The sequence below is a fragment of the Geospiza fortis genome, unplaced genomic scaffold (assembly GCF_000277835.1).
Source record: "Geospiza fortis unplaced genomic scaffold, GeoFor_1.0 scaffold162, whole genome shotgun sequence".
NCBI lineage: Eukaryota > Metazoa > Chordata > Aves > Passeriformes > Thraupidae > Geospiza > Geospiza fortis.
Genome location: NW_005054316.1, coordinates 6039801 through 6061871, shown reverse-complemented (window position 1 = coordinate 6061871; position 22071 = coordinate 6039801). Strand labels below are relative to the sequence as shown.

General features: G+C 38.4%; 1 protein-coding gene across 1 annotated transcript in view; it reads left to right on the top strand.

Annotated features, from left to right (window-relative positions):
* SYTL3 (synaptotagmin like 3) overlaps positions 1-22071 on the top strand; it is a gene marked incomplete at its 3' end in the record, with an annotated part of 30910 nt that overhangs the window by 6464 nt on the left and 2375 nt on the right. The window contains exons 4-14 of the mRNA XM_005420143.2: positions 1908-1959; positions 3375-3435; positions 4040-4045; positions 4331-4403; positions 9010-9134; positions 12662-12805; positions 15525-15703; positions 17857-17959; positions 20168-20335; positions 20542-20638; positions 21883-21991. Of these exons, the coding sequence (XP_005420200.1) occupies positions 1908-1959; positions 3375-3435; positions 4040-4045; positions 4331-4403; positions 9010-9134; positions 12662-12805; positions 15525-15703; positions 17857-17959; positions 20168-20335; positions 20542-20638; positions 21883-21991 (1117 nt within the window). The remainder of the gene's footprint in view (positions 1-1907; positions 1960-3374; positions 3436-4039; positions 4046-4330; positions 4404-9009; positions 9135-12661; positions 12806-15524; positions 15704-17856; positions 17960-20167; positions 20336-20541; positions 20639-21882; positions 21992-22071) is intronic.

Below are 22071 nucleotides of genomic sequence, written 5' to 3'. Positions count from 1 at the left end.
AGGTAGGCATCTACTTAATTTTGTGCCTGACTGTATTTAAATGATACTGTTTCACTTCCAGTATCTGCGTCTATGTTTGAGAGTAGTTGGTAAAAAGGAAAGTGCTAGGCCTTAAATCTCTATTGGGAAGCTTGAATAGGAAGAATTTTATAAAAGGAAGAGCATAATCAGGCAAATTTTGGGTGGTAGGTGTTTGTGAAAGGCAGCAGCATATTAAGAAACTAAACTGAAGTTTGGTTTCCTGTTAAAATAATTTAAAATTTGAAAGACTTCACTAAAGTCCATTCTAGCTAACACAGTTTCTGATTTTAAAGTGTTAGTTGACTGATCTTTTTAAAGGACAATTTCATCCAACAACCATTGGTAATAATTTCCCCTCATTCTTTTCAACGAGTATGAAGCTGGTAGTATTATCAATCTATTAATAATATATTCTTATTTGAAAATGTTGCTCTTGGATATCAAATCTCATAATACAAGTTACTGTCTCTTTTTCCAGCAAAATAAATCGGTTCCCACTTTGAATTATGAAGGCTTTGTGGGTTCTTGAAGCATTTTGCTTAGTTAGTCTAATGGCAATGCTGTTGACATCACAAAGATCTAAAGATATACAGAAGATAAACCTGCAGGGAGAAATATGTTTTGTTTAGTTCCTTTGATTAGACCAACTGATATATTTAAAGGAGTTTAAAAAGTGACAAATTTTGAAACACAGCAGCCTTTATGCAATCTTCAATCCTGGAGGGACAGTGCCCTCTTTTGGTTTGAGAATATAACTGAAGTAATCATTAGAAAGTAAGTTGAACTAAAAAAAAACATTTTACAGTGAAGTTTTCTCATGTTGTGTAGTAAAAAAAATATAAATACATTGTTATGCTTTTCAATGATTTTTTTGTATCTTCTACCTAAAGAATGAGATTAATATTTTCATTAAAGTGGTAGATTACTTTTCATGACCAATCAATTTAAAATCTAAGGTAGCAAATGTTCTTTATCAATAAGAGAATTCTGGAGTTCTGATTGAAAATTCTAACATCCATGAGCTGATTATTGTTTCTACCATAGCTAAGGTCTATTACTTTCATGTAAGTAATGTTATAATTAATGACATCTTCAGCAAAACATGGATCGCATGCTGCTTGCTGTATCAGGAATTACTAGTGATGAAAGTCACTCCAGATAGTTTCAGTTCACCATTTGTTATATTTGTGATTCCCCCAGAAAAAAATGACAGTTTTATGAGTCTTCATTGTTGATGCCTGATGGAGCTTTTGCTCCTTGGTGTCTTCACGTCCTGTGGCTGCTCAGCTCAGGGATGTGCCATGGTTGCTGTTTGCCTGCAAGGATGCTCTTAGCAAAGGCTCTCACTTATGTTTGTGAGCTAGTCAAGCATTTTCGTCATTGCTCAGGTCTCTGGTAGGAAGAGTGAAAAAAATTTTCATGAGGTGCAAGAGTTGACCATGTGCCTGCTCTTGTAGAGGTTTTCAAGCTTCCCTTAATGTTTGAGTTTTGTGGCTGAAGCATGCTTTAGCACAGTGGGCCCATGCACTGCCTGCCTCCTGGACCCTGGGAGGCTGACAGCCCTTAGCAACCTAGGAATGGTCATGTTGGCATCTCTGTGTGATTGTCCTTAGCATTTGTGAGGAGTTCATCTGAATGTGTCACCTGCACCAGGGGAGGGTGAAATCATGGTACGGTGTGAGATGCAGGAGAGACTTGGGTGTTGCTTGGCACGTGTGCTGATACATTAGTTGGGAATTGACTTCATTCCTAGCTTGCATGTGTATGAGCTTCTGTAAGCACAGGCCAGTTCCTGAAAGGCCCTGGTTTTAGAAAGTGTTATACAGGCATAAGTAACTGATGTTGCTACTAAATGATCTCTGGATTCTTCTTTCCCTCCTTCGTAGGCAGACATGAAACAGTTGGTGCAAAGCTCTTGGAATCTTACCAGAATCTGAGGTAAGACTTGTAAAAGGACAAACAGTCCTGGCACACTGCAAATTTGTATGGGTGATATATTTTGTTATAAACCAACTGTAGTTTGTATTCCTTTATTATGAAAAAGAATCAATACTTTTGGAGTTCAAACGATAAAAGCATAGAAAAATTTTCACTTTTAGCTGTCAGCAATCCACAGAGTAGGTCTCACATACAACAGAGTAAGTACTATGTTTGGAGTAATAGTATCTTCCTTGAAATGAAGGGATGTGCATTATCTTTGTTTTTATCTGCTTATATTTTTTACATAACTATTTATACAATTATCTGTTAAATTTGAAAAATACATTTAAATGATTGTAAATTAAAGTTATTTACTGCGTATTATAACAGTATCATTATTTGTTTAGTGGGAGATATTGCTGATATGATAGTTTTACAATAAATAGTAGACAAGAAGTTAGACACTTTCACTTACCAAACTTAAAAAATTTTAAATCTAGTTTACAGTGAATAAATACTTTGATTAGAGGCCAATACATGACCATGCTTAACTTATTGCTGGTGATATATTATTAAGTAAGTCTGCTTATTATGTTATAAAAGGAGGCCTCTGCCTTAAAATAAACCAAGCCATGAACTACAACACCAAACAGCAAAGGAACAACTACTACCAAAATCCAAACCAATCAAAAAAAACCAAAAGCCCTGTGTAAAATAAGATATGAAGAGATGGCCTCAATTTATTTTAATTGTCTGGCAAGGCACAGCTGCATAAGAAAGAACTTATATTCAGTTGGATAAGATCCTAACCAAGACTTGCTCTTACCTGGATGTGGTAAAAATTAAAAAAGAATGAAGAAGTAAGTTCACCAGCTACCTTAGGATCTGTGATTGTGCTGTGATAACAGAATCAGGCAGTTTTTTGTTTTTTGTTTTTTTTTAACAGACCAGGACTATTTACCGCAGATGGAATGGCAGCAATGTTTAAAGGGTCTTTAACAGCTCTGAACCCAGGCAGGGAAGGATCCTTTTAGTATTGTACATAAAGACGACTGCCTTTTGAAAACATCTCTGAACAAGATGTGGGGTGCATTTTACAGCAATTGTGTTTTAGAATTCAGGACACAGTCTGTGATACTCCCAGCCATATAGAAGTCTAGGGATTTTATCCTAAATTTGGTCTTCCTGATGGTTCTAATTTAATAATTTTACCTGGAGCACCCCAAGATTGAGAAGGTAGAAAGGTATTCCTAATTCCTAAGAACAGGCAATAAACCTGTGCTGCAACTCTGACAGACACAGGATGTTGACCCAGACCTTTACAGAGTGCAGGAAACATGGGTAATAAAGGTATTGTGCATGGACATAGTTTATTTATTCATCTGTTGGCATCATATATTAATTGTTACACTGTTTATCTCTTAAATTTCCAGTAAAATTTCTGTTGTACCTCCAACTCCACCTCCTTTCACAGAATCACCAGCAGGAACCAATGTGATGGGTAATGTATGTATCTGCAAAATACACATATAAGTGCACCCCTTAGGGTGTCATTCCTATGGAAAGGTCAGCCACAGAAATGTGGTAAATTGTTAACTGCTGCGACATCCCTCTGCAATATAAATGCAGCCTTTTGCTACTTTGTCATTATTTTTATGCTGCATGGGTACTGGGAGAGAAAGTTTAGAGACTATGAGGGCTGTTTTCAGTTAGTGTTCAGTTTTTGAGGGAAGTAGTTAACCAATTTACTTGAGATTAGAATGTTGCATCTGGTTTTGGTGCCTCATCACAGGAAGACTGGACTGAGATCTGATTTCCACTCCAACCTGAAGGATCCCATGTTCCTGTGACATTCAGTATTCACATGTCACTTTCGTTACTGAGTGAGAAGCAGTGAATTTGATGGCTGCCTTTGCGTTCCAGTTTCTAATGGGCAGAATAGTAGCACATGGCTTGAAACTCACAGAAATTGCACTGAATTACTGTTTCATTTAATTTTGGACTGGATCCTCAGACCCTGTTTTTGAAGCCCATTGCAGTTCTGTAAACATTCTTAAGTACGTATCTAGAGTTTGATGAAAACTCTGTTCTGTAATAGATAAAAGTATTAAATACCTTACCACAAATTAGTGATGTAATTAGCTGTATTTTTGAACTTACAATGTGATCTTTCTGTGAGGAGTTCCAGTTATATGTGAAAGACCATGGAACTGAAAAGATTACTTTCCATACATCAATGTATGTCCTCAGATGTATTTGTCTACCGAAGTGAGCAAAGGGCTGAAGCTTTACCATCTGATTGTTATGTTGTCTGTAGATATGTAATCATTGAAACTTTAAAATTACAAATATTTTGTGTTTTCTTACTCTTTGCATCTCCCATTTGCAGGAACTTGGAGAGTCTAAAAGGTTTAATAAATCTGTGGAAAACTTGTTTTTGTCTCTCACAACGCACATAAAAAGTAAGTAACTTTCACTGTCTTGTCATTCCAGGATAATGTAGTCAAATGTTTTGATTTTTTTGGCCACAGTGTTGGCCAAGAAGCTGTTATAAAAAAAAGGCTATCAAGTAATGGCTGAAACTATTAATGCCAAGGTTGTGCCAGCCTGAAAAATAATACAGAAAATCTAATTCTCCTTAAATATTCTGCCAGTTGTTAAATAAACTGATAATATCAAACCAGAACATCTTTCTTGTAAAGATGTGAAAAGACTGTATAATTTTTCTTTTCATTTACCAGGTGTTCAGATGTAGTATATTTAATTCACGTTAGAGTAATAACCAATTTCTGATCTTCGTGTTATCTGGCTGAACCCCAGCTGACCTGGTTAAAGAGTCTGTCATTTAACAGGAGTTTAATATTTTCATTCACTGGCAGTATTCATGAGGACTTCCTTCCTCTTTCTCAGTCTAGTTGTGTGGAATTTTTCAGTGCACATTTCTGAGTGAATTTCTAAGCTTTCCAGTCTGTGTGCACCTCTAAGGCTAACTACACTGAGGACAGTCAGCCTTTGTGAAAAACAAATTAAAGGCATCAGTGACCAGAGGAAAATAACTTCTGAGCCTTAAGAAGATTACAGCAGAATAGTAGCACATGGCTTGAAACTCACAGAAATTGCACTGAATTACTGTTTCATTTAATTTTGGACTGGATCCTCAGACCCTGTTTTTGAAGCCCATTGCAGTTCTGTAAACATTCTTAAGTACGTATCTAGAGTTTGATGAAAACTCTGTTCTGTAATAGATAAAAGTATTAAATACCTTACCACAAATTAGTGATGTAATTAGCTGTATTTTTGAACTTACAATGTGATCTTTCTGTGAGGAGTTCCAGTTATATGTGAAAGACCATGGAACTGAAAAGATTACTTTCCATACATCAATGTATGTCCTCAGATGTATTTGTCTACCGAAGTGAGCAAAGGGCTGAAGCTTTACCATCTGATTGTTATGTTGTCTGTAGATATGTAATCATTGAAACTTTAAAATTACAAATATTTTGTGTTTTCTTACTCTTTGCATCTCCCATTTGCAGGAACTTGGAGAGTCTAAAAGGTTTAATAAATCTGTGGAAAACTTGTTTTTGTCTCTCACAACGCACATAAAAAGTAAGTAACTTTCACTGTCTTGTCATTCCAGGATAATGTAGTCAAATGTTTTGATTTTTTTGGCCACAGTGTTGGCCAAGAAGCTGTTATAAAAAAAAGGCTATCAAGTAATGGCTGAAACTATTAATGCCAAGGTTGTGCCAGCCTGAAAAATAATACAGAAAATCTAATTCTCCTTAAATATTCTGCCAGTTGTTAAATAAACTGATAATATCAAACCAGAACATCTTTCTTGTAAAGATGTGAAAAGACTGTATAATTTTTCTTTTCATTTACCAGGTGTTCAGATGTAGTATATTTAATTCACGTTAGAGTAATAACCAATTTCTGATCTTCGTGTTATCTGGCTGAACCCCAGCTGACCTGGTTAAAGAGTCTGTCATTTAACAGGAGTTTAATATTTTCATTCACTGGCAGTATTCATGAGGACTTCCTTCCTCTTTCTCAGTCTAGTTGTGTGGAATTTTTCAGTGCACATTTCTGAGTGCATTTCTAAGCTTTCCAGTCCTGACAACTCTTGTTCCCTTCTGATGCTTTTGGTTCCTTCCATTCTCTTACACTGCCTGCTGTTCCTAGGGATAAAGACTGTGTGTGCACCTCTAAGGCTAACTACAGTGAGGACAGTCAGTCTTTGTGAAGGGAATTTTTCAGTGCACATTTCTGAGTGAATTTCTAAGCTTTCCAGTCTGTGTGCACCTCTAAGGCTAACTACACTGAGGACAGTCAGCCTTTGTGAAAAACAAATTAAAGGCATCAGTGACCAGAGGAAAATAACTTCTGAGCCTTAAGAAGATTACAGAGGCTTGCAAATTTGCATGGATTTGAGCAAACCGTAGTATTTTCTTACTAGCTTCAACTTACACAACTGCACATGTGAGATTAGACCTGAGTAAATCTGGCTTCAGTGCCTTGCTGCCTTTCCCCTTAAGTCTTGTTTTTTTTCTTGTTTGGTCTTTCCTATAGCTTCTTCCACCCATCTTAAAGACCTATTCTCCTTGAACTGTGCAAATTTAATGTTGTGTCTGTGAGAACGCATTAAAGCTATGCAGAGATGTGGTGATTTGCTCCTAAAGAGAAGCATACAGTGGTGTAAGATCCTGGAAACAGTAATAGTGGCAGCACAGAACTGGATGCAAAATAATTTATTCAGCTTTCTGTTAGTTTGAAGCCTGGCCATATCCCAGACTTACTGGTAAAAACTGTCAGGACTGCAGCAAACTAATTTATTAATTCCCTGTACCAAAAGGAAGGTCCTACTCCACTCAAACATCTTTCTTTTCTCTCTGTTTTGAGTGTTATGCTGCTATAATTAGCATCTGGAACCCTCTGGAAACTGGTTTAGCTCTTTTAAAGAGCGGAACATTAACCTAGACAAAGCACATAGGTACTTTTCTGCTGTTTTAGTGAGTTAAGTGGGATCAAGGTAAAATATATGTTGGAACATGTACAACAGAGAATGCTGGTCCATGTGATCAGCAGCCATATCAGGGATGGAGAAGAGCACAGCAGGCATTCCAGAGGGAGATGGAAGAAAGTTATTAGTTCAGCTCAGCTACAAGTGAAACCCCACTCAGGTGCTCTCATCTTCAGCTAATGTGGAGCAGTTTAATTTGGGAGAAAATAACAGGCTGTTGCAATCATTGAAGTCAGTAATTAAAAGAAATGTTACAGAGAGAAAGACTTGGGTTTCTTGACTTAAGAAAGCAGCTTTTTCAGACAGTATTGCTTCTCAATGAAACCTGGTACTGTGCTGATAAATGTTTTTGATCACGACTGTCTAAAGTTAGTACTCTGTATCTTATCTAGATAAAAGTGTCCTGGTTTGCAGAGGTATTTAATACACCCAGCTCTTGTGTGCTGCAGTAAATAAACCTGGAGAAGCTTGTTGTGCCTCTATTCTCTCACTGGAGGCAGCGTGTGTGCGTGTCTGAGCGCAGCGGGAACGAGGGATGGGTGCGTGCAGCACAAAGCTGCCATTGTACATCTGCTCCTTTGTGCTGCTGCCTCCTGTTCCACTGGGGCTTGGCAGCAAGAGGAGATTGTAATCCAATGGTGGCCTTTTGGTGAATGGAAAATGAATTACTGGTTGTAGTTTTATTTGCAGTGAAAAATTGCCCTTGGCCCTAGAGAGAGTGTCAGTCTTAATGATATTTGGGTAGAGAAACCAAAAGAAGAATAGATATGAGAACTGAACATTTGTGTTTCCTCACATGATAACCTGTTCTATAAACTGTTCCTTGTAAGAGAGTGTGAGGCAAGGCTGCTGTTTCTGCCTCTACTGCTGGTCAAGCTACTCAGATTATATCTATTCCATTAGAACTCTCAATTCCAGTCTCTTTTATGATCTGTGATTTCATTGTGTATGTTAAAAACCTGGTTTCGTTTACAGAGATGGCTTAATTGAGCTGCCTTTGAATGGGTCACATGGTGCCTTAATGGTGTACACAGAGTACAGTAAACATCTGAGGGCTGATTGCTGCTAAGAACAAAACTAACCCAGAGTGTCTTTAAAAATCACACTTGAGTGCCATTGTTTTTGAATACCATAATGTTGTATTGTCTGCTGTCTGAGGTTCCTCTACAGAAGTTCATGTTGTGAGAAAAGTGTTTATTTCTTCTGTATGAATTAAACATATGATAGCTATTTCATGTGCTACTTATAAATTTTTAATTCTTCATGAGAGTCTATCTGGGACTGACAACAAAGTATCTGCAGTTAAGCCTGCTCATATTCAACTTCAGAAGTCATGGATGAGTGCTGCCCTTCCCTTTAAGCAAAATTCTGAGTGTACACTGAGGAATAAGAAGTGAAAAGTGGGGCATCAGATGTTCAATCATCCTGTAGATTTATTTGCCAATAAACTAAATGTTACTGAAGTGCTAATTCAACGAGATGCTTAAGTATGGACATAAGCTTATCCATGTGAATAATGTTATTGAAATCAATGCAGGCTATTCAGGTTCTTAAAATAATATGTGGTTTGGGACCAGTGTATGTAACATCCTTTCTTTCGTCCATATTTTGGGATACATTTCTAAATATTTTCCAATTTTATCTTCTTTCTACTTCTCATTGTCATGTTGCTTTATGTTGTTGTAATGATTTTGCTTTTATCCTGAACCAAACCAAACTGCTTTAGAAATCAAACTATACATAGGAGCTGTAGTAGCTGCTTCTGAGAGGAAACTGTATTTGATGGCTTACCATTCCTTGCAGCAGGTATAATGATAGGCAGCAGGGAGTATAATTTCCAGTTGAAACAGCATGAAAGATTTAGGCAGGCAAATATAATTATATACAATATGACAACCACTTGTCTTCCCAGCTGTTTCTTACTCTTAGGAGATCAATGCTAAAGGTACACGATGACAGTTTGAAAGCTACAGAATTAGCCTATAAATCTATAGGATTGCTTGCAAAGTTTGTTATAGTGACTTTTCTCTTTATTCTATCTTCAGAAATATCAAAGTCCCAGAATGATATGGCTGACAGATGTGTCCTAACCACAGATTATGGGAAGAATGTGGAAAGAAGAAAGCAAAGAAGGAGCCAGTCTGACACTGCAATCAATGTTACAAGCAGGGTATCCATATTATTATACACAGTCTCTAGCTGTAAGAGCTGTTTCAGAGTGAAATACATTTGTGAGAGCAATCATGTGCACGGTGCAATTTTTCTTTTATTTTTATGAAGAGGACATAGCTGATGTTCACTGGCTGTGGTCAGAACTCTGATTCTTCACAAGGTTTTTCACAGATTCTGTACAACTGATGTCAGCCCAGAGTTGAAATGTTAGACTGGGATTTTTGACAAGGGAGGGAAGGATGGCGAAGATGGGACATTTTTCTCTCAGGTGCTCACAGGTTCTCTTGAGGTTGAATTGATACCTGCTCTGTGACTGTTAGACTGAAGGGAGATGCTCTGTCTTGTCTTCTTCCTGCCCCTTTTGCTGCTGAACAGGACAAGCTATGACCATCACAGACCCATCCCGATGTTTTCTGAGCATTTTTTAACTTGTCAGGGAGAAAGCATTGCTGTTAGTTGCTGTGCAACCTCCCTTTTCCTTTTGCTTTGGTTACAGTCTCTAGCTTTCAATGTTTTCTTGAGAAGTTTGAGAAAAATCCAGTCAAATGTTTTCCTATGAATTGTGCAGGGCTGAAGATGATCTCACATTTCTGTTTTAGAGTTACACTGAAGATTTTGTTTTGTACACTTTCAGCTCTCAAGCGACTGAACTTTGTCCATACTCAGTTTTCCACATTGTGGTCACTTACTGGAGTGCCTTGTTAGTCTGAGTGAGGTCAGTGTGGTTTGCTAAGTGCCTGGATTAGATGCTGAGAAAAGCTCTTGCTTTGGGCCAGATCTTGTGGCACGCATTGCTCACAGCTCTTGTGCACTTTTTAGTTTTCTTCAGAAGTGTTAGGTGCTGATAAATGGAAGAGACAGGATGTCAAATTGCATGGGCTGGGCAGTTTGAATTGGCCCAACCACATCTGAGAACTCAGTGAAATGAGTTCTGGTATTTGTGTATGCAATTAAATTATCAATAGAATTGGCAACAATTATTGGTTACCTGAGTGCTGCTTTCATTGTGGCAAGCCACACTTTGATATTGGCTTTATTCCACAGGCAGAGCACTGCTCCTCTAATGCATTGAAAAACATCACAGTTGGAGGTAATGTGAATTCAGACTATGCTTCACTGCATGCTGATCACAATCAATCTGCCACATTTAAAAGATGGATATGGATTCTTTGACTTAAGAAATTAATTAGTAGGAGAATCCAAATTATTTGTGTGGGTTTTTAATTTAAAAATGAGCACATTTAAACGTGCCCACTTAAAAATTTAGAAGTTAGGTCCACACTTTGCATTGCAGGTTTTGAAAAAAAAGTTTCAATATTCCTGTGCCAGAGTGTTATTTCTCCAAGTCATTTGATCTCTGGACTGTATTTAAGCTAAAATTTTAGTTTTGCAAGAAGTAATGCTGATTTTTTTTGGTGAATGTCCTTCAGCTTGTTTTCCTTTAGAAATGGTAGCTGTTTACATCCTTACTAGAACTATGCCTTAATTTATGGGACAGAACATGTTTTAAATTACACTTGCCAAACAATTAATTATATTTATGAGAAAATACCATGTTGAAATCTTACTTGTTATGATTTCCACCCCAGAAAGAACTTTTGTTTTCAGAGCATGAATCAGAAGAGTGGCTTTTCCCCCTAGAAACTATATTTTTCTCTAAGGAATGACTGTGAAGTAGTAACTGTAACCTCAAGTTTGAGTGTGCAATGTTGAAGACTGGGGCACTATTTTAGCCTCAGGGATTATCTGTTTCTTAAGTTTGTTTTCTAAATTTGTGATGTGTGCAGAGCTTGATTCCTTTGGATTAAATTTGAAAGAGATTATACTTAAACTCAGTATTAGTGAAAAAACCAAATCCAAAGGCAAGAAGTACCAGCCAGAGTAAAATCTGGATTTTGAGGGCATCTTATCTTTAGAATGCCTAAGTTCACTAAGGGAGGTGCAGCCATCCCTGCCTCACTGGGGGAGCAAGCAGGCATGTGCCACATTTGGGAGCTGTTTGTGGTGCATTGGTAGCTGTGGGTTACCTCTCCTGTGGCAACAGCAGCAGACATGAGAGCTGGGCAGGGCTTGTGTGACCTGCTGCTGAGTTTAGCACTGGTAGCTGTGTTGCCTTGTCAGCCTTTTGTGTTCTGTACTGCACAATAGCAGAGTCTTTCTGATCCAAGTAGAAGCTAAAATTCAGTGTATTCAGCTTGTTTTGGTTAGCAAGTGAAAATCGGCTGTGTTTCGGGTTTTATAAAGCAGAAAACACTTTCTCTGCTAGGAAATACTATTTTGGGTTTACTTGGGGGCTTTTTTGAGACTGTATTCTGAATGCATTTTCTGTCTGTTTCCCTTTCACAAGGTAACTTAATTCTTACATCTGTTCTTAAGGCAGAGCACTTAATAGACATCACAATTTCTGTGTGTTATAATAACAGGAGACTGGTTAAGATTTTGCACAACCTGTTTTTTTCAGAAGTAATCTCACTGTATTATCTCACCTCTTGTCCTCATTCTCTAGTGCTGTCTGCTGCTGTGCAGGAGGGACTCTTTCACATTTCCTGTTTGTGCAAATAAGTCCTAATCCTTGCTATTGATTCAGTCACACTATATTCTTTTTAGCTTCATCTTTTTAGTCTTTCAGGTAATCTGCTACACACCTTTTAAAAACAAGTTATTTTCTTAGATCCTAACCATGTAAAATTTCTTACCTTGCTTTTTTCCAATCCATTGAGGTGTCAACATACTTTTCATAGATTATATTATCCCCAGGAAGTGGTGTGCCACAAACACCAATATTTTGAGCATATTTCCAGCCCTATGTATTTGTATTTCAGCATTTCATTCTATTAGCTGTTGTTCTTGGTAACAGAGGTGACTGAAGATAAATCTCAAGGAGTTTTGATATATCTATATATATATATCTATATATATATATCAGAAATTATCAGGGTTTTCATGGGAAAATTGGAAAGGTGAATGGACTTAGTCAAAGCAAAGTCAAGAACACCTTGGAATTTTAAACTTTTTCTATAAACAAAGAGAAGGGAACTTGTCAGTCTGTTTCTATTTTCAAATCTCTTTCAACTTATGTTCATTCTTGCATAGGTAAATATGGGCATGTGTCATGCCTATTGCAAAACAGTTTTTAATTTCCTGGAGGCAAGATTATATTTTCTTCCAAAATTACTGTTTTGTTAAGGCCTAATAAGGACTTTTATTAATATATTGCTACTTTTGGTGTGTTATTAGTAGACTGCTGTTAGTAATTGCTGTGGTTGTGACCCTTAGATTAGGTGGTGGTATGTTGATTTTTAAAAAAATTATTAATATAATGAGTGTATTACTAACTGGGTTGAGAGTTATAAATCAGCATTTAAATGAAGTTGATAAATGAACATTATCTTTGAAGGTGTGCCACTAGCATGACCTTAATCAGAGTCAGTTGTAGATATTTACTGAGTTTTCTTTGGATAACATTCTTGAATCAGGACATTTTTCTTAAATTGAAAAAAAAATTACTTTCTGAATTTCTTACAGATGAAAAGTACCCCCAGTCTGCAACAGCTCATCACTGGGGCCCAAAATGACAGTGAAACTCGGAGCAAAAGTAGTTGCAAGGAAGAAGAAGACATAACAACCAGTCCCACGAGTGATACAGTTTTCTGTGATGGCAAAAAACATGTAAGTTAAAGGTGAAACACAACAGAAGAGGTGTTTAAAGGGAATAGATGTAAAAGCTTGTGCAGAATATTGGTGTATTTTGGATTGTGTTACAAAATGAAGGAAGAACTGCGGTTGAGTTTGTATCTGATGAAAGACTGATGCCTTTGGCACAGTCCTCATAGTAATACTGTTAACCTTTTGAAGCATGAGGCAAATTAATAATGGATAATTGATGGATATATCATCCACTGATAATGAATAATTGATAGAATAACTTCTTCTGAATTTTGCAAATGCAGCTAACATTCTTCCCATTTGATTATTAGGGATTATGAATGTGGTACTTTTTCACCTAGTATCTGACTTTTTCTCTTCAAGCTTCATTTACCAGAAGGGTTTTGTCAGTCTGCAAGAACTGTGGTATTGGAAATGTCAGTGGAAATTCAAATGTCAGAATGCCAGTGAATGAAGAGGAAACTGACAGTGATGGAAGCCAGGGGAGCAGTTCATAGGCTTAGGGGATGACATTGAATCATCCTCTGTTGGATGGCATTTTGAATACTGCAAATGAGAGAGAAGGAAACTGGTTATAAATGAACTCAGCACAGTGCTTTAAAGCCTCTGTGATTAACTGTGGAAGCTAATTTCTATCTATTAGTGATGAGGTTAAGCAAGGTGAAGTATCCAAAGAATTCCTGACTGATCTTGTAAAGAAGGGAACTCAAATGACTTAGGGACTCAAAATTAAACCTGCTCACTTGACAGAGAAGCAGAAACACACACAGGGACCTAGGTGCTCTCTTGTAGTTCATTGCACTGGGGAGTCTGAGGTGTTAAGCTGACAAATGGAAAACAGTTTTGTGTTACATTTGTGATTCCAATGACAACCATTTGAGCTGGGCTACAGAAAGCTCAGTCTTAAAACTGAAATATTTTCTGCTCTCTTATAAAGGTGGAGGTCAAAATTCATTAAACTTCTCTTTATGGGCAATTGTTGGATATTGAAGGCCACTCCATAAAAAATGTTTCTTCCAGCACATCAGATGGCTCCCAGCCATGCCATCAGAAGTGCAATATGTTAAGTCATTGTTATATCTCTGCTCACTGAATCTAAAGTGGTGACTTCCACATAAAATGTATGGGATGCCTGATCAGGTGGGAGACATATGTGGTGATATTCAGTCCAAACATCATCAATCATAACACCTATCCAGCCTTCCTAAATAAATAGGGTGTTCTATGGAACACATATGAGAGACTTTCACAGAATTTTGTTTTGGGACATATGAGCTTAGGACAAAACTGTTTGCATTCCATTGGCACAATAGGTTTTGGTGGAAAAACATTTTCTGGTCTGGTGAATAAAAATATGTTAGTGAATGAAAGTGCAGAGCTGAACAAAGCTGCAGTTAGACTGATTACACTGATACACTTCCTGTGAAGGGAGCAAGATTATTTGTGACAAGCATCAGGTTGAAACAGTCCTTACCCTTCTTTTGACTTCCTCAGTAAGCACTGACCCTTCTTTTGAAACGTGTGTGTTGCTTAGAGCTGAAAAGAGAGAGCAGATAGCCTCTTTAGTCTAATAAATCCCTTGGTGTGAAATGAGTATTTGGCATGCTGTACAAAGGAAGAAAAGCATCTCCACAGCAGAGAGATATGATCTTGCAAACACTGCTTTGCACTTGTAGCTGCTGGGTTGTGCAAGGCAGAACTCCTTGGCCAACCAGTCCTGTGTGGGTTGGTGTTTATTTTTGGGGGGAGGAGTGATCTAACACAGATATCTTAGCAATCTAGGGCAGTGTTGCTGAGAAACTGATCACAACAGTGCTGCCTTCGTGATGAATGCTGTGTAAAAAGTTTCTAGGGCTCACCTTAAAGAATATCATTATAAATGAAGAGAGATCAAACTGTTCTGAGTTGATAATTTGTTACAGTGAAGGCAATAGCACCCTAGAGTTACCTGTCTGGGTGGGGCCACACAAAGGATTGATCTCTTCCTGCTTTGCAGTGTCCTGCCTTCTGTCAATGCTAGACACGAGTGCTCTTTATATATGGTCCATCCACACATATTACTTCCACCTTGACCCAAAGGTGGAAGTAAATGAAGGGAGAACGAAGTGGCTGAGCTCAGCTGGGGAACATATTTATGCACCTACATACAACAGCTGGAAGTATGCATCTTTTAATCTCTCCTGAATGGTCTGCAATACAGAATACATAATTTTTGTATGGAATTGGGACATCTTGTAAAGCATGTACTGGATGTACAGGCCACTTTGGTATTTCCTCTAATACATGGTAGAACCAAATGTCTTGGTAGTGTACCCTACTATGAGCTATGTATTAAAAACAGTCTAGTGCAATGTAGTTTTTTTCATGTTTTTAGATTTCAGAGGCTTTTTTTACTCTCAGATACTTAGCCCATTTTTTTCATGCAAAGCAACATAGCAATTTTATATGAAAACAGTTTCTAGATCCAGAAGTTACTTAAAGCATTTTCTCAGCCTAGAAAATTTACTGAAGAGAAGAGGGCAAAGCAGTAGAATTGCAATTACAGTTGTGATTTTCAGGGATGTTATGAAAGCAATGGAATGTTTTATACAGATTACCCTAAATTTCATGATTTGCAGTAGCTTTACAATGATATCTGTAAAAATACTGACTACTGAGGGAAATAAATGTTTTGTCCTGTTTGATCTGAAGCTGCTTTTACCAAATATTTGTCTTTTCTTAGGGGAGCTTGTATAGTCTTAGCAGCACTTGCACTGAGTCTGGCAATTTTGGCAAGGCTAACATCACAGGAGAAATAGAGTTTGCCTTAAAGTACAACTTCAGAGCTTGCATCTTAGAAATCTGCATCAAGGCATGCAAGAACCTGGCTTATGGAGAGGAGAAGAGGAAAAAGTGTAACCCGTAAGTATTTCTGTAGAGAAGAAGAAACATAAGGGAAAACATTCTGGTTTTTACAATACTGATGCGTGTTCTGAGTGAAATGGACTGATATTTGGTTGTGTGCAATACTGGCACCTTCAGAACACCCAACATACACACCAAACCTTTGCACAGATACACACTGCAAGACAAATAGATTTCATACCAGTTCTTATTCCATTGTGACCATATTCTGCTAGGAATTCTCCTTCCCTGCCTGTGAGCAGGCAGTTGGGGATGTGTGCTGCTGGTGAACACCTTTGGGCCTCAGGAATAGCTATTCAGTTTTTAATTCTTAAGCTGTGGCTGAAACATGAGATGTCCTGTTTCTCATTCATCTGCTGACCCATTGTGGGTCACTGGGTGGTTGCTGTACTACTTGGGTGCTTCCATCTTCTCTGATAAAAGTAAACATTTCAGCTGCTACAGTATATTTTAAAATCTAAAGCTGTTTAATAATTATGCACCATTGTAAGAGGAAGAGGTAGATATTTCTGTGCATAAAACATGCCATAGAAAATCTTGGTTGGATAATTAAGCCTTGGTGATTTCTCTGTTTATCACTAAAGAGTCCTCTCTGACCATGCAGTAACCACTGACAGAAAATCACTGGGTAGGGTCCCTGACTACCTGTTCTTGCCCCTGCTGTCTCGCTGTGTTTGAGCATTTGAGGACCCACATTGGAATCGTGGACTTGCAGTCACCTTCACCTAGAAGGATGGTGGATTTTGTGCAGATCTTGCAGAGAATATTCATACAGACAAGCTTGGTGATGAGCAGTGCCTTGCTGGAAAAGCAGCCTCTGGAGAAGGGCTGTTTGGAGCACTTCAGAAGTGGGTCAAGGTTCTCTAAGTCCCCTGGTAATTAAGCCAGGCAAACAGTTGCAGGAAGCCTGAAAGGCAATGAGGGAAGTGCTGTGTGGTAAACATTATGTTCTCTGTGGGTATATATTTATATACTTCTGTTGATTTCCAAACCAGATGAAAAAGTACAGCACACTTATTTGACATGCTTGCTGAAAAGCAGGCTTTTAACTGATGTTTAAAACCTGATTAATTATTTAGCTTATTTGCTGGTTTGAAGTCTGGCTGGCTATGTTTTAATTAAAATTATCTGGGCTCATAGAATAGGAAGCTAAATCTTCTAGTATCTGTATATTTTAAAAACTAGGTTTTTAAAATCAATTTCGAAAAAACAGGGAATATATGTAAGTTCTGCATTGATGATGTGAGATACAGCTGATTTTATTTGCCCAGTAAGTTAATCAAGAGGCTCTTTTAAAATTCATTTAAATCATAATATCTGAAATATGTTTAAGTACAGTTTAAAAATGCTTTGTATTGTGCAAACAGCTGCTCCTTTCCCTGACAAGCTAGAAGCACTCTCTATTGCTGAAATTCTTTAGTTCTGAAGCCATAACACAAGTACAGCCCACTGAGCTGATATTAAGGGAAATATTTAAGTATTAGTGTTTACTTGACCTACACTTGAGAAACTTTGGGTATGAATCATTGGTGCTTGATATTGGTCCAGTTCAGCTTCCAGAAATTTTTTCTGGCCGGTTTTTCTTGAATCAATGTTAGGGCAATCTTGAGCCCTTGAGACAACCTCCCATTTTTGTTCTAGTGGCTCTTAGAATAATTAGCATTTGTAAGACCTCTGAGTTATTCTGAATTGTTGACCTGATGTTGTGAAGATGAGATTTTCTTCATGAATGTTGGGGTACAAGTAGCAGTGATTCTAAAGTTGATTGAGTTTACATTTTTTTCTTTGAGCACATAATATGCTGTTTATTTTTATCATAAAGCTGTCACTACAACTGACAAGGTGACTTCTTTAGGGGCTGTTTTATCAGAGACCAAGGGTATGACAAGAGGATTCCTATTCAGATCTTAATCCCTCCCCAACTCCAATGGAATTGAAACACATTAGCTGAATGGTACACAAAGATAGCTGAATATCCACAATGATATTGAGAAAATCTGTAAATAGTGTTTTGCCATTTTATTGCTTGGGAACGTAAAAAGTCAATAAAGTTGTTTAGAATTAAGAAAAATCTCCTCTCATCTAATTGTTTTTTTCATTTGGTCCTCCCTGCTCCTTCTGATCACTTTCCATGTATCTTTATCTCCAAGGTATGTGAAGGTTTATTTACTTCCTGATAAATCTCCTTGGAGTAAGAGGAAGACAGCTGTCAAAAAGAGCACAGTGGATCCAGAGTTTGATGAGACTTTGAAGGTATAGTTTGCAATCCCATGCTGCTAACTGTGCATTTCCATGGTACAATCTTGCAAGTTCTGAACTGATGGGACAAGTTTAGGAATTACTGAAAATAATAAGTCTAAAAATTATGGTTTTTCAGTCTAAATAAGAGAGAGTTGCTTTTGGAGCTGCAACAGTAAATTGCAAACCATTAGGGAAGTCTGCCTTTGTCCAAGAAAGTACTTTTAGTGAATACCAGTGTGATTTACCATGTCTCAAAAGCAAAGTGTCTTCTCTAGATGCTTTTTCTTGTACATTCAGAAACTGGGTGTATTTGAGAACAAATATCCCTTTCAAGTGATACCCTTTGGTCAGTGCCCCTGGAAGTGTCTCTCTACATTTAACTGTGTCCCAGCTGAAATCCACCATCTCCAAAACAATGTCTCCTTCCTTTTCCCTCTGCAGCTGATGCCAGGCTCTTTCTTTGTACTGTCTAATTTCAAACATTAATTATCCCAGCCGAGAAGAGCAGTTATGATTTCAACTCCTTAATGACTTTCAGTATTGCTTCTTGCATCCTTGTTAGAATTGTGCATAGGAAACAGGAATCATTATTCTTACTTCCCAGACACTTCATTAAATACAAAGCTGAGTACTGTCAGCCAGGAGAGCCTGCCTTAGTTTGGTTGTTCCCAGCTTTCCCAGCTCCTATACTCAGGTCGCTGTAAACCATTTTTGTGTGTGTTTGCTTTGGCAAGCTGCAGTAGGACATATGATGATGAGTTCTTCAGTAATATATTGTCTTGGAAGAGATATGGCACAAAGTTAGTGGAGAGGCACACTTGTGTTGTTTCTTGAACTACACAAAAGTTTCAGTGTTACCCCCAACTCTTGGTGTGAGTGAACATCAAGAATCAACAGTGAGTGAGACAAGCAAAATGTTTGTAAAGTCAATAGTTCAAATTGACTTTGATAATGTTATTGATAATAACATAAAAGGATTTTTGTAATGTATGTGGTTCTTATACAGCCTGTCTGTAGGGTTTAAATTGGCAGAAAAAATGGCCAGAAGTTGAAATCACTGGTCCTAATTTTATAGTAGTTTTTCAGTGTCAGTCATGCAGAAGTGATTAAGCAGAGTGAGAGCCATGCCTGAGCTGGCTGCATAAACTCTACAGATGTTCACTTGGAAATATTTAAAAATAGTTTAATTATTAGTTTTTCCAGAGTATCAGATGTGGTCAAAAGTGCATAGCACTGCTGCAGGTGAGCTCCATCATGACACTGCCATGCAGCTGGGTGGGATTCAGCTGCAGGTTAAGGCACCTGCATTTGGAGGTAGCTGCATGTGTGAGAGCTGTGTGAGTGCTCTTGGGAGTCACTGGAGCCCCGGGTGACTCAGGGTGATGAGCCACAGAGCCACACCCAGCTTGTGATTCAGCAGCCTAAATATGGGTACTGATTTCCTTGCCTGTGCCATTGCCTCCAGCTTCCCATGCAGGTCACCTGTGGGCTGGGTTTGGCAGTCTCAGGGGGTGTATTAGATACCCAGCAATGTCTCAAAGGGCTCTAACTATGTTTGGAGAGTGGATCAAGGCTTTAATTAGTCATCAGCTGAATTACTTCCTTGCCCCTGCTGACTGCATTAGTAGATGTCCACTGACCAGAATGGGAATTTAAGAACCATCATTAGGTGTCTTCTTCTTGAACTGACTTCCAGAGCAGCCACATTCTGTTGGGAGTGTAAACAGAAATATATATATATATGTATAAACATATATGTGTATATAAATGAAACATGCAAACAAACAAAAAAAAAACCAAAAAACCAACCAAACAAAAAACCAAAAAAAAAAACCCACAAAAACCCAAGCAAACTCAAACCCCACAATCCCCAAGACCCCCCCAACCAAAAAAGAAAAAAAAACAACAACCAAACCCCAAAACTCCAGCAAAAATGGTCAAGAGTTATTTAAAGCTCTGAGTTTATAATCAAAAACTTCAGCAAGGCAGGTCAAGGTATTCCTGGAATGTTGTTTCTTATTTGAATGAGCATTATTCAGCATGTATAATATATAGGTAGTTGGGTTTTTTTCAGATTGCAAAGCACAATGAGACAACATGGCTCTGTCTGCATCCAGAGGCCTTCAGTCATGCTGTGGCTGGGCTTCCTGGGAGCTGGTCATGGGCTTGGGCCTGCATTCATCCTGTGCCTTGCTCTGTAAATGCTGTTTGTCTTTCTAGTACAAGATTGAACACTCCCAGCTGAGAAGTCGGCAGCTTCAGATCTCTGTGTGGCATGCAGGAGCTCTCAAATACAGGGTGTTTTTGGGGGAAGTGGTGATTCCCCTGGCAGCATGGAATTTTGAGGAAGACTCGATGCAGTTTGACTGGTATCCACTCAAACCCAAGGTGATTCCAAGTTTTTGTGCTTCATTGTACCTTAAGAGCAAGATGTGGCGAAAGCTGTGAGAAAGATCACCCCTATGAGATCATTGAGGGGAAGGTGCTGTCAATCCGGCCCCTTAGCAAGATATGTTGGAAACACAAATGAACTGTGAGAATAAGCTGTGAGAATGATTGCAGTAATGCAGACTTCTGTGTGTCCCTTTCTTCAGCTTGAGAAGCCTGAAGATCTTATCCAGTACAGTGCTGAACTCCTCGTGTCTGCAAGGCTGTCGGTACCAGCCCAGTATCAGAACCTCCAGTCTGAAGGTATAAAATGTTTTGGCATGCACAACTGCTTAACAGTTGCTCTGTGATCCTAATGATTTAGTTGCTCAAGATCCTAATTAACAGATCCTCTAATGATCTTAGAGGTCTTTTCCAACATAAATGATTCTGTGAATTCCTTGGCTAGAAAAGAACTGACATCAATGAAGGACTGGCAAAGTGTCCATGTAATATTCCTGTATGGGTTTTTTAACAGCTACAGCAATTGGTGCTTTTTGGTGTTTTATATCTTGGATTATTTAAAATCAAAACATTTTCAAGCTTTGTATATTTGTTCTTTTTAATGCCAGCAAAAGTTGTACATTATAATGGCAGCAGTATGATACAGCCAGCTGTTTTCCAAACTAGTGCCTGTCATGATGTTACCAGTAGAGGTAATTCTGCAGGTGAAACAGCAGTTCTGCTGTCCAAGGCAGAGACTGCCAGTTTGGGGAAAACTTGGAAGGGAGGTATCTACAAGGATACCAGATCAGCACCCTTGGCTTCCTCCAGTGGTCTCATTTTAGGGAAATGGTTTCACTTGGAAGGTGTTAGGTTCAAAATGTATAGTCAGGATTCAGTTTCTAGTAATGAAAACTTGTAAGGTACACTAAGTCAGAGCAAGCACCTGCTGCTTGAGTGAAATAAACACTTTGGGAGGGAGGGATAGGGAAACCTCACCTCCCTAGACCTTAGTGAGGCATACAGACATTCAGAGCTCCTGTAGTGCTCTCTGTGTCAGGACCACAGCAACAGGTAAAGACCAATGGGAATCTCTAATTAACTGTTTTGTTATTTTTGTTTCCTTTTCTTTCCAGATGATCCCAAAGTTACCAACCCTGTATCTTCTGGTTTTCCTCCCTATGCAGGCCTGTGTTTTGGGTCTGCTCTTGAGCTGTGAGTGGAGCAGTACCACACCATGGCTTTGACTCTCTCCACTGCTTCTGACTGTTCCTGAGAAATGCTTCTGTGTGTACTGCCCTGTGTTTGCTTTTCACAAACACAACAGAAAGCTTTGTCTTTGGAATAGGGATCACAAAGCAGCCTTGCTGCTCACTGCTTGGTTTGCTTTGTGTGTGAATCATTCACTGTACAAACATTCAAATCTTTGAAATGTTCCTAGTCCAGCCTTATGACTCCTTATCTCAGTAGTGCCACTTAGGCATTCCCCTGCTTACTTTTAGCAGCATCTTAAGCTATGAGCTGAACTAACTGGGCATTTCATGTGATAAGTGCTCCTTTTTCAGGAAACAAAGGCCAAGGAGTTCTCAACTGCCAGCTTCAGGTTATGATATTTGGGGCCAAGAACTTGCCCATGCTGAGATCTGCTGGAATGGTGAACTCCTTTGTTAAAGGGTATGTCTGAGACCTAGCACTTCACATAGAGACTGTCACATGTGTTCCATGCAAATGGACATATTAACATGCTTTCAGCA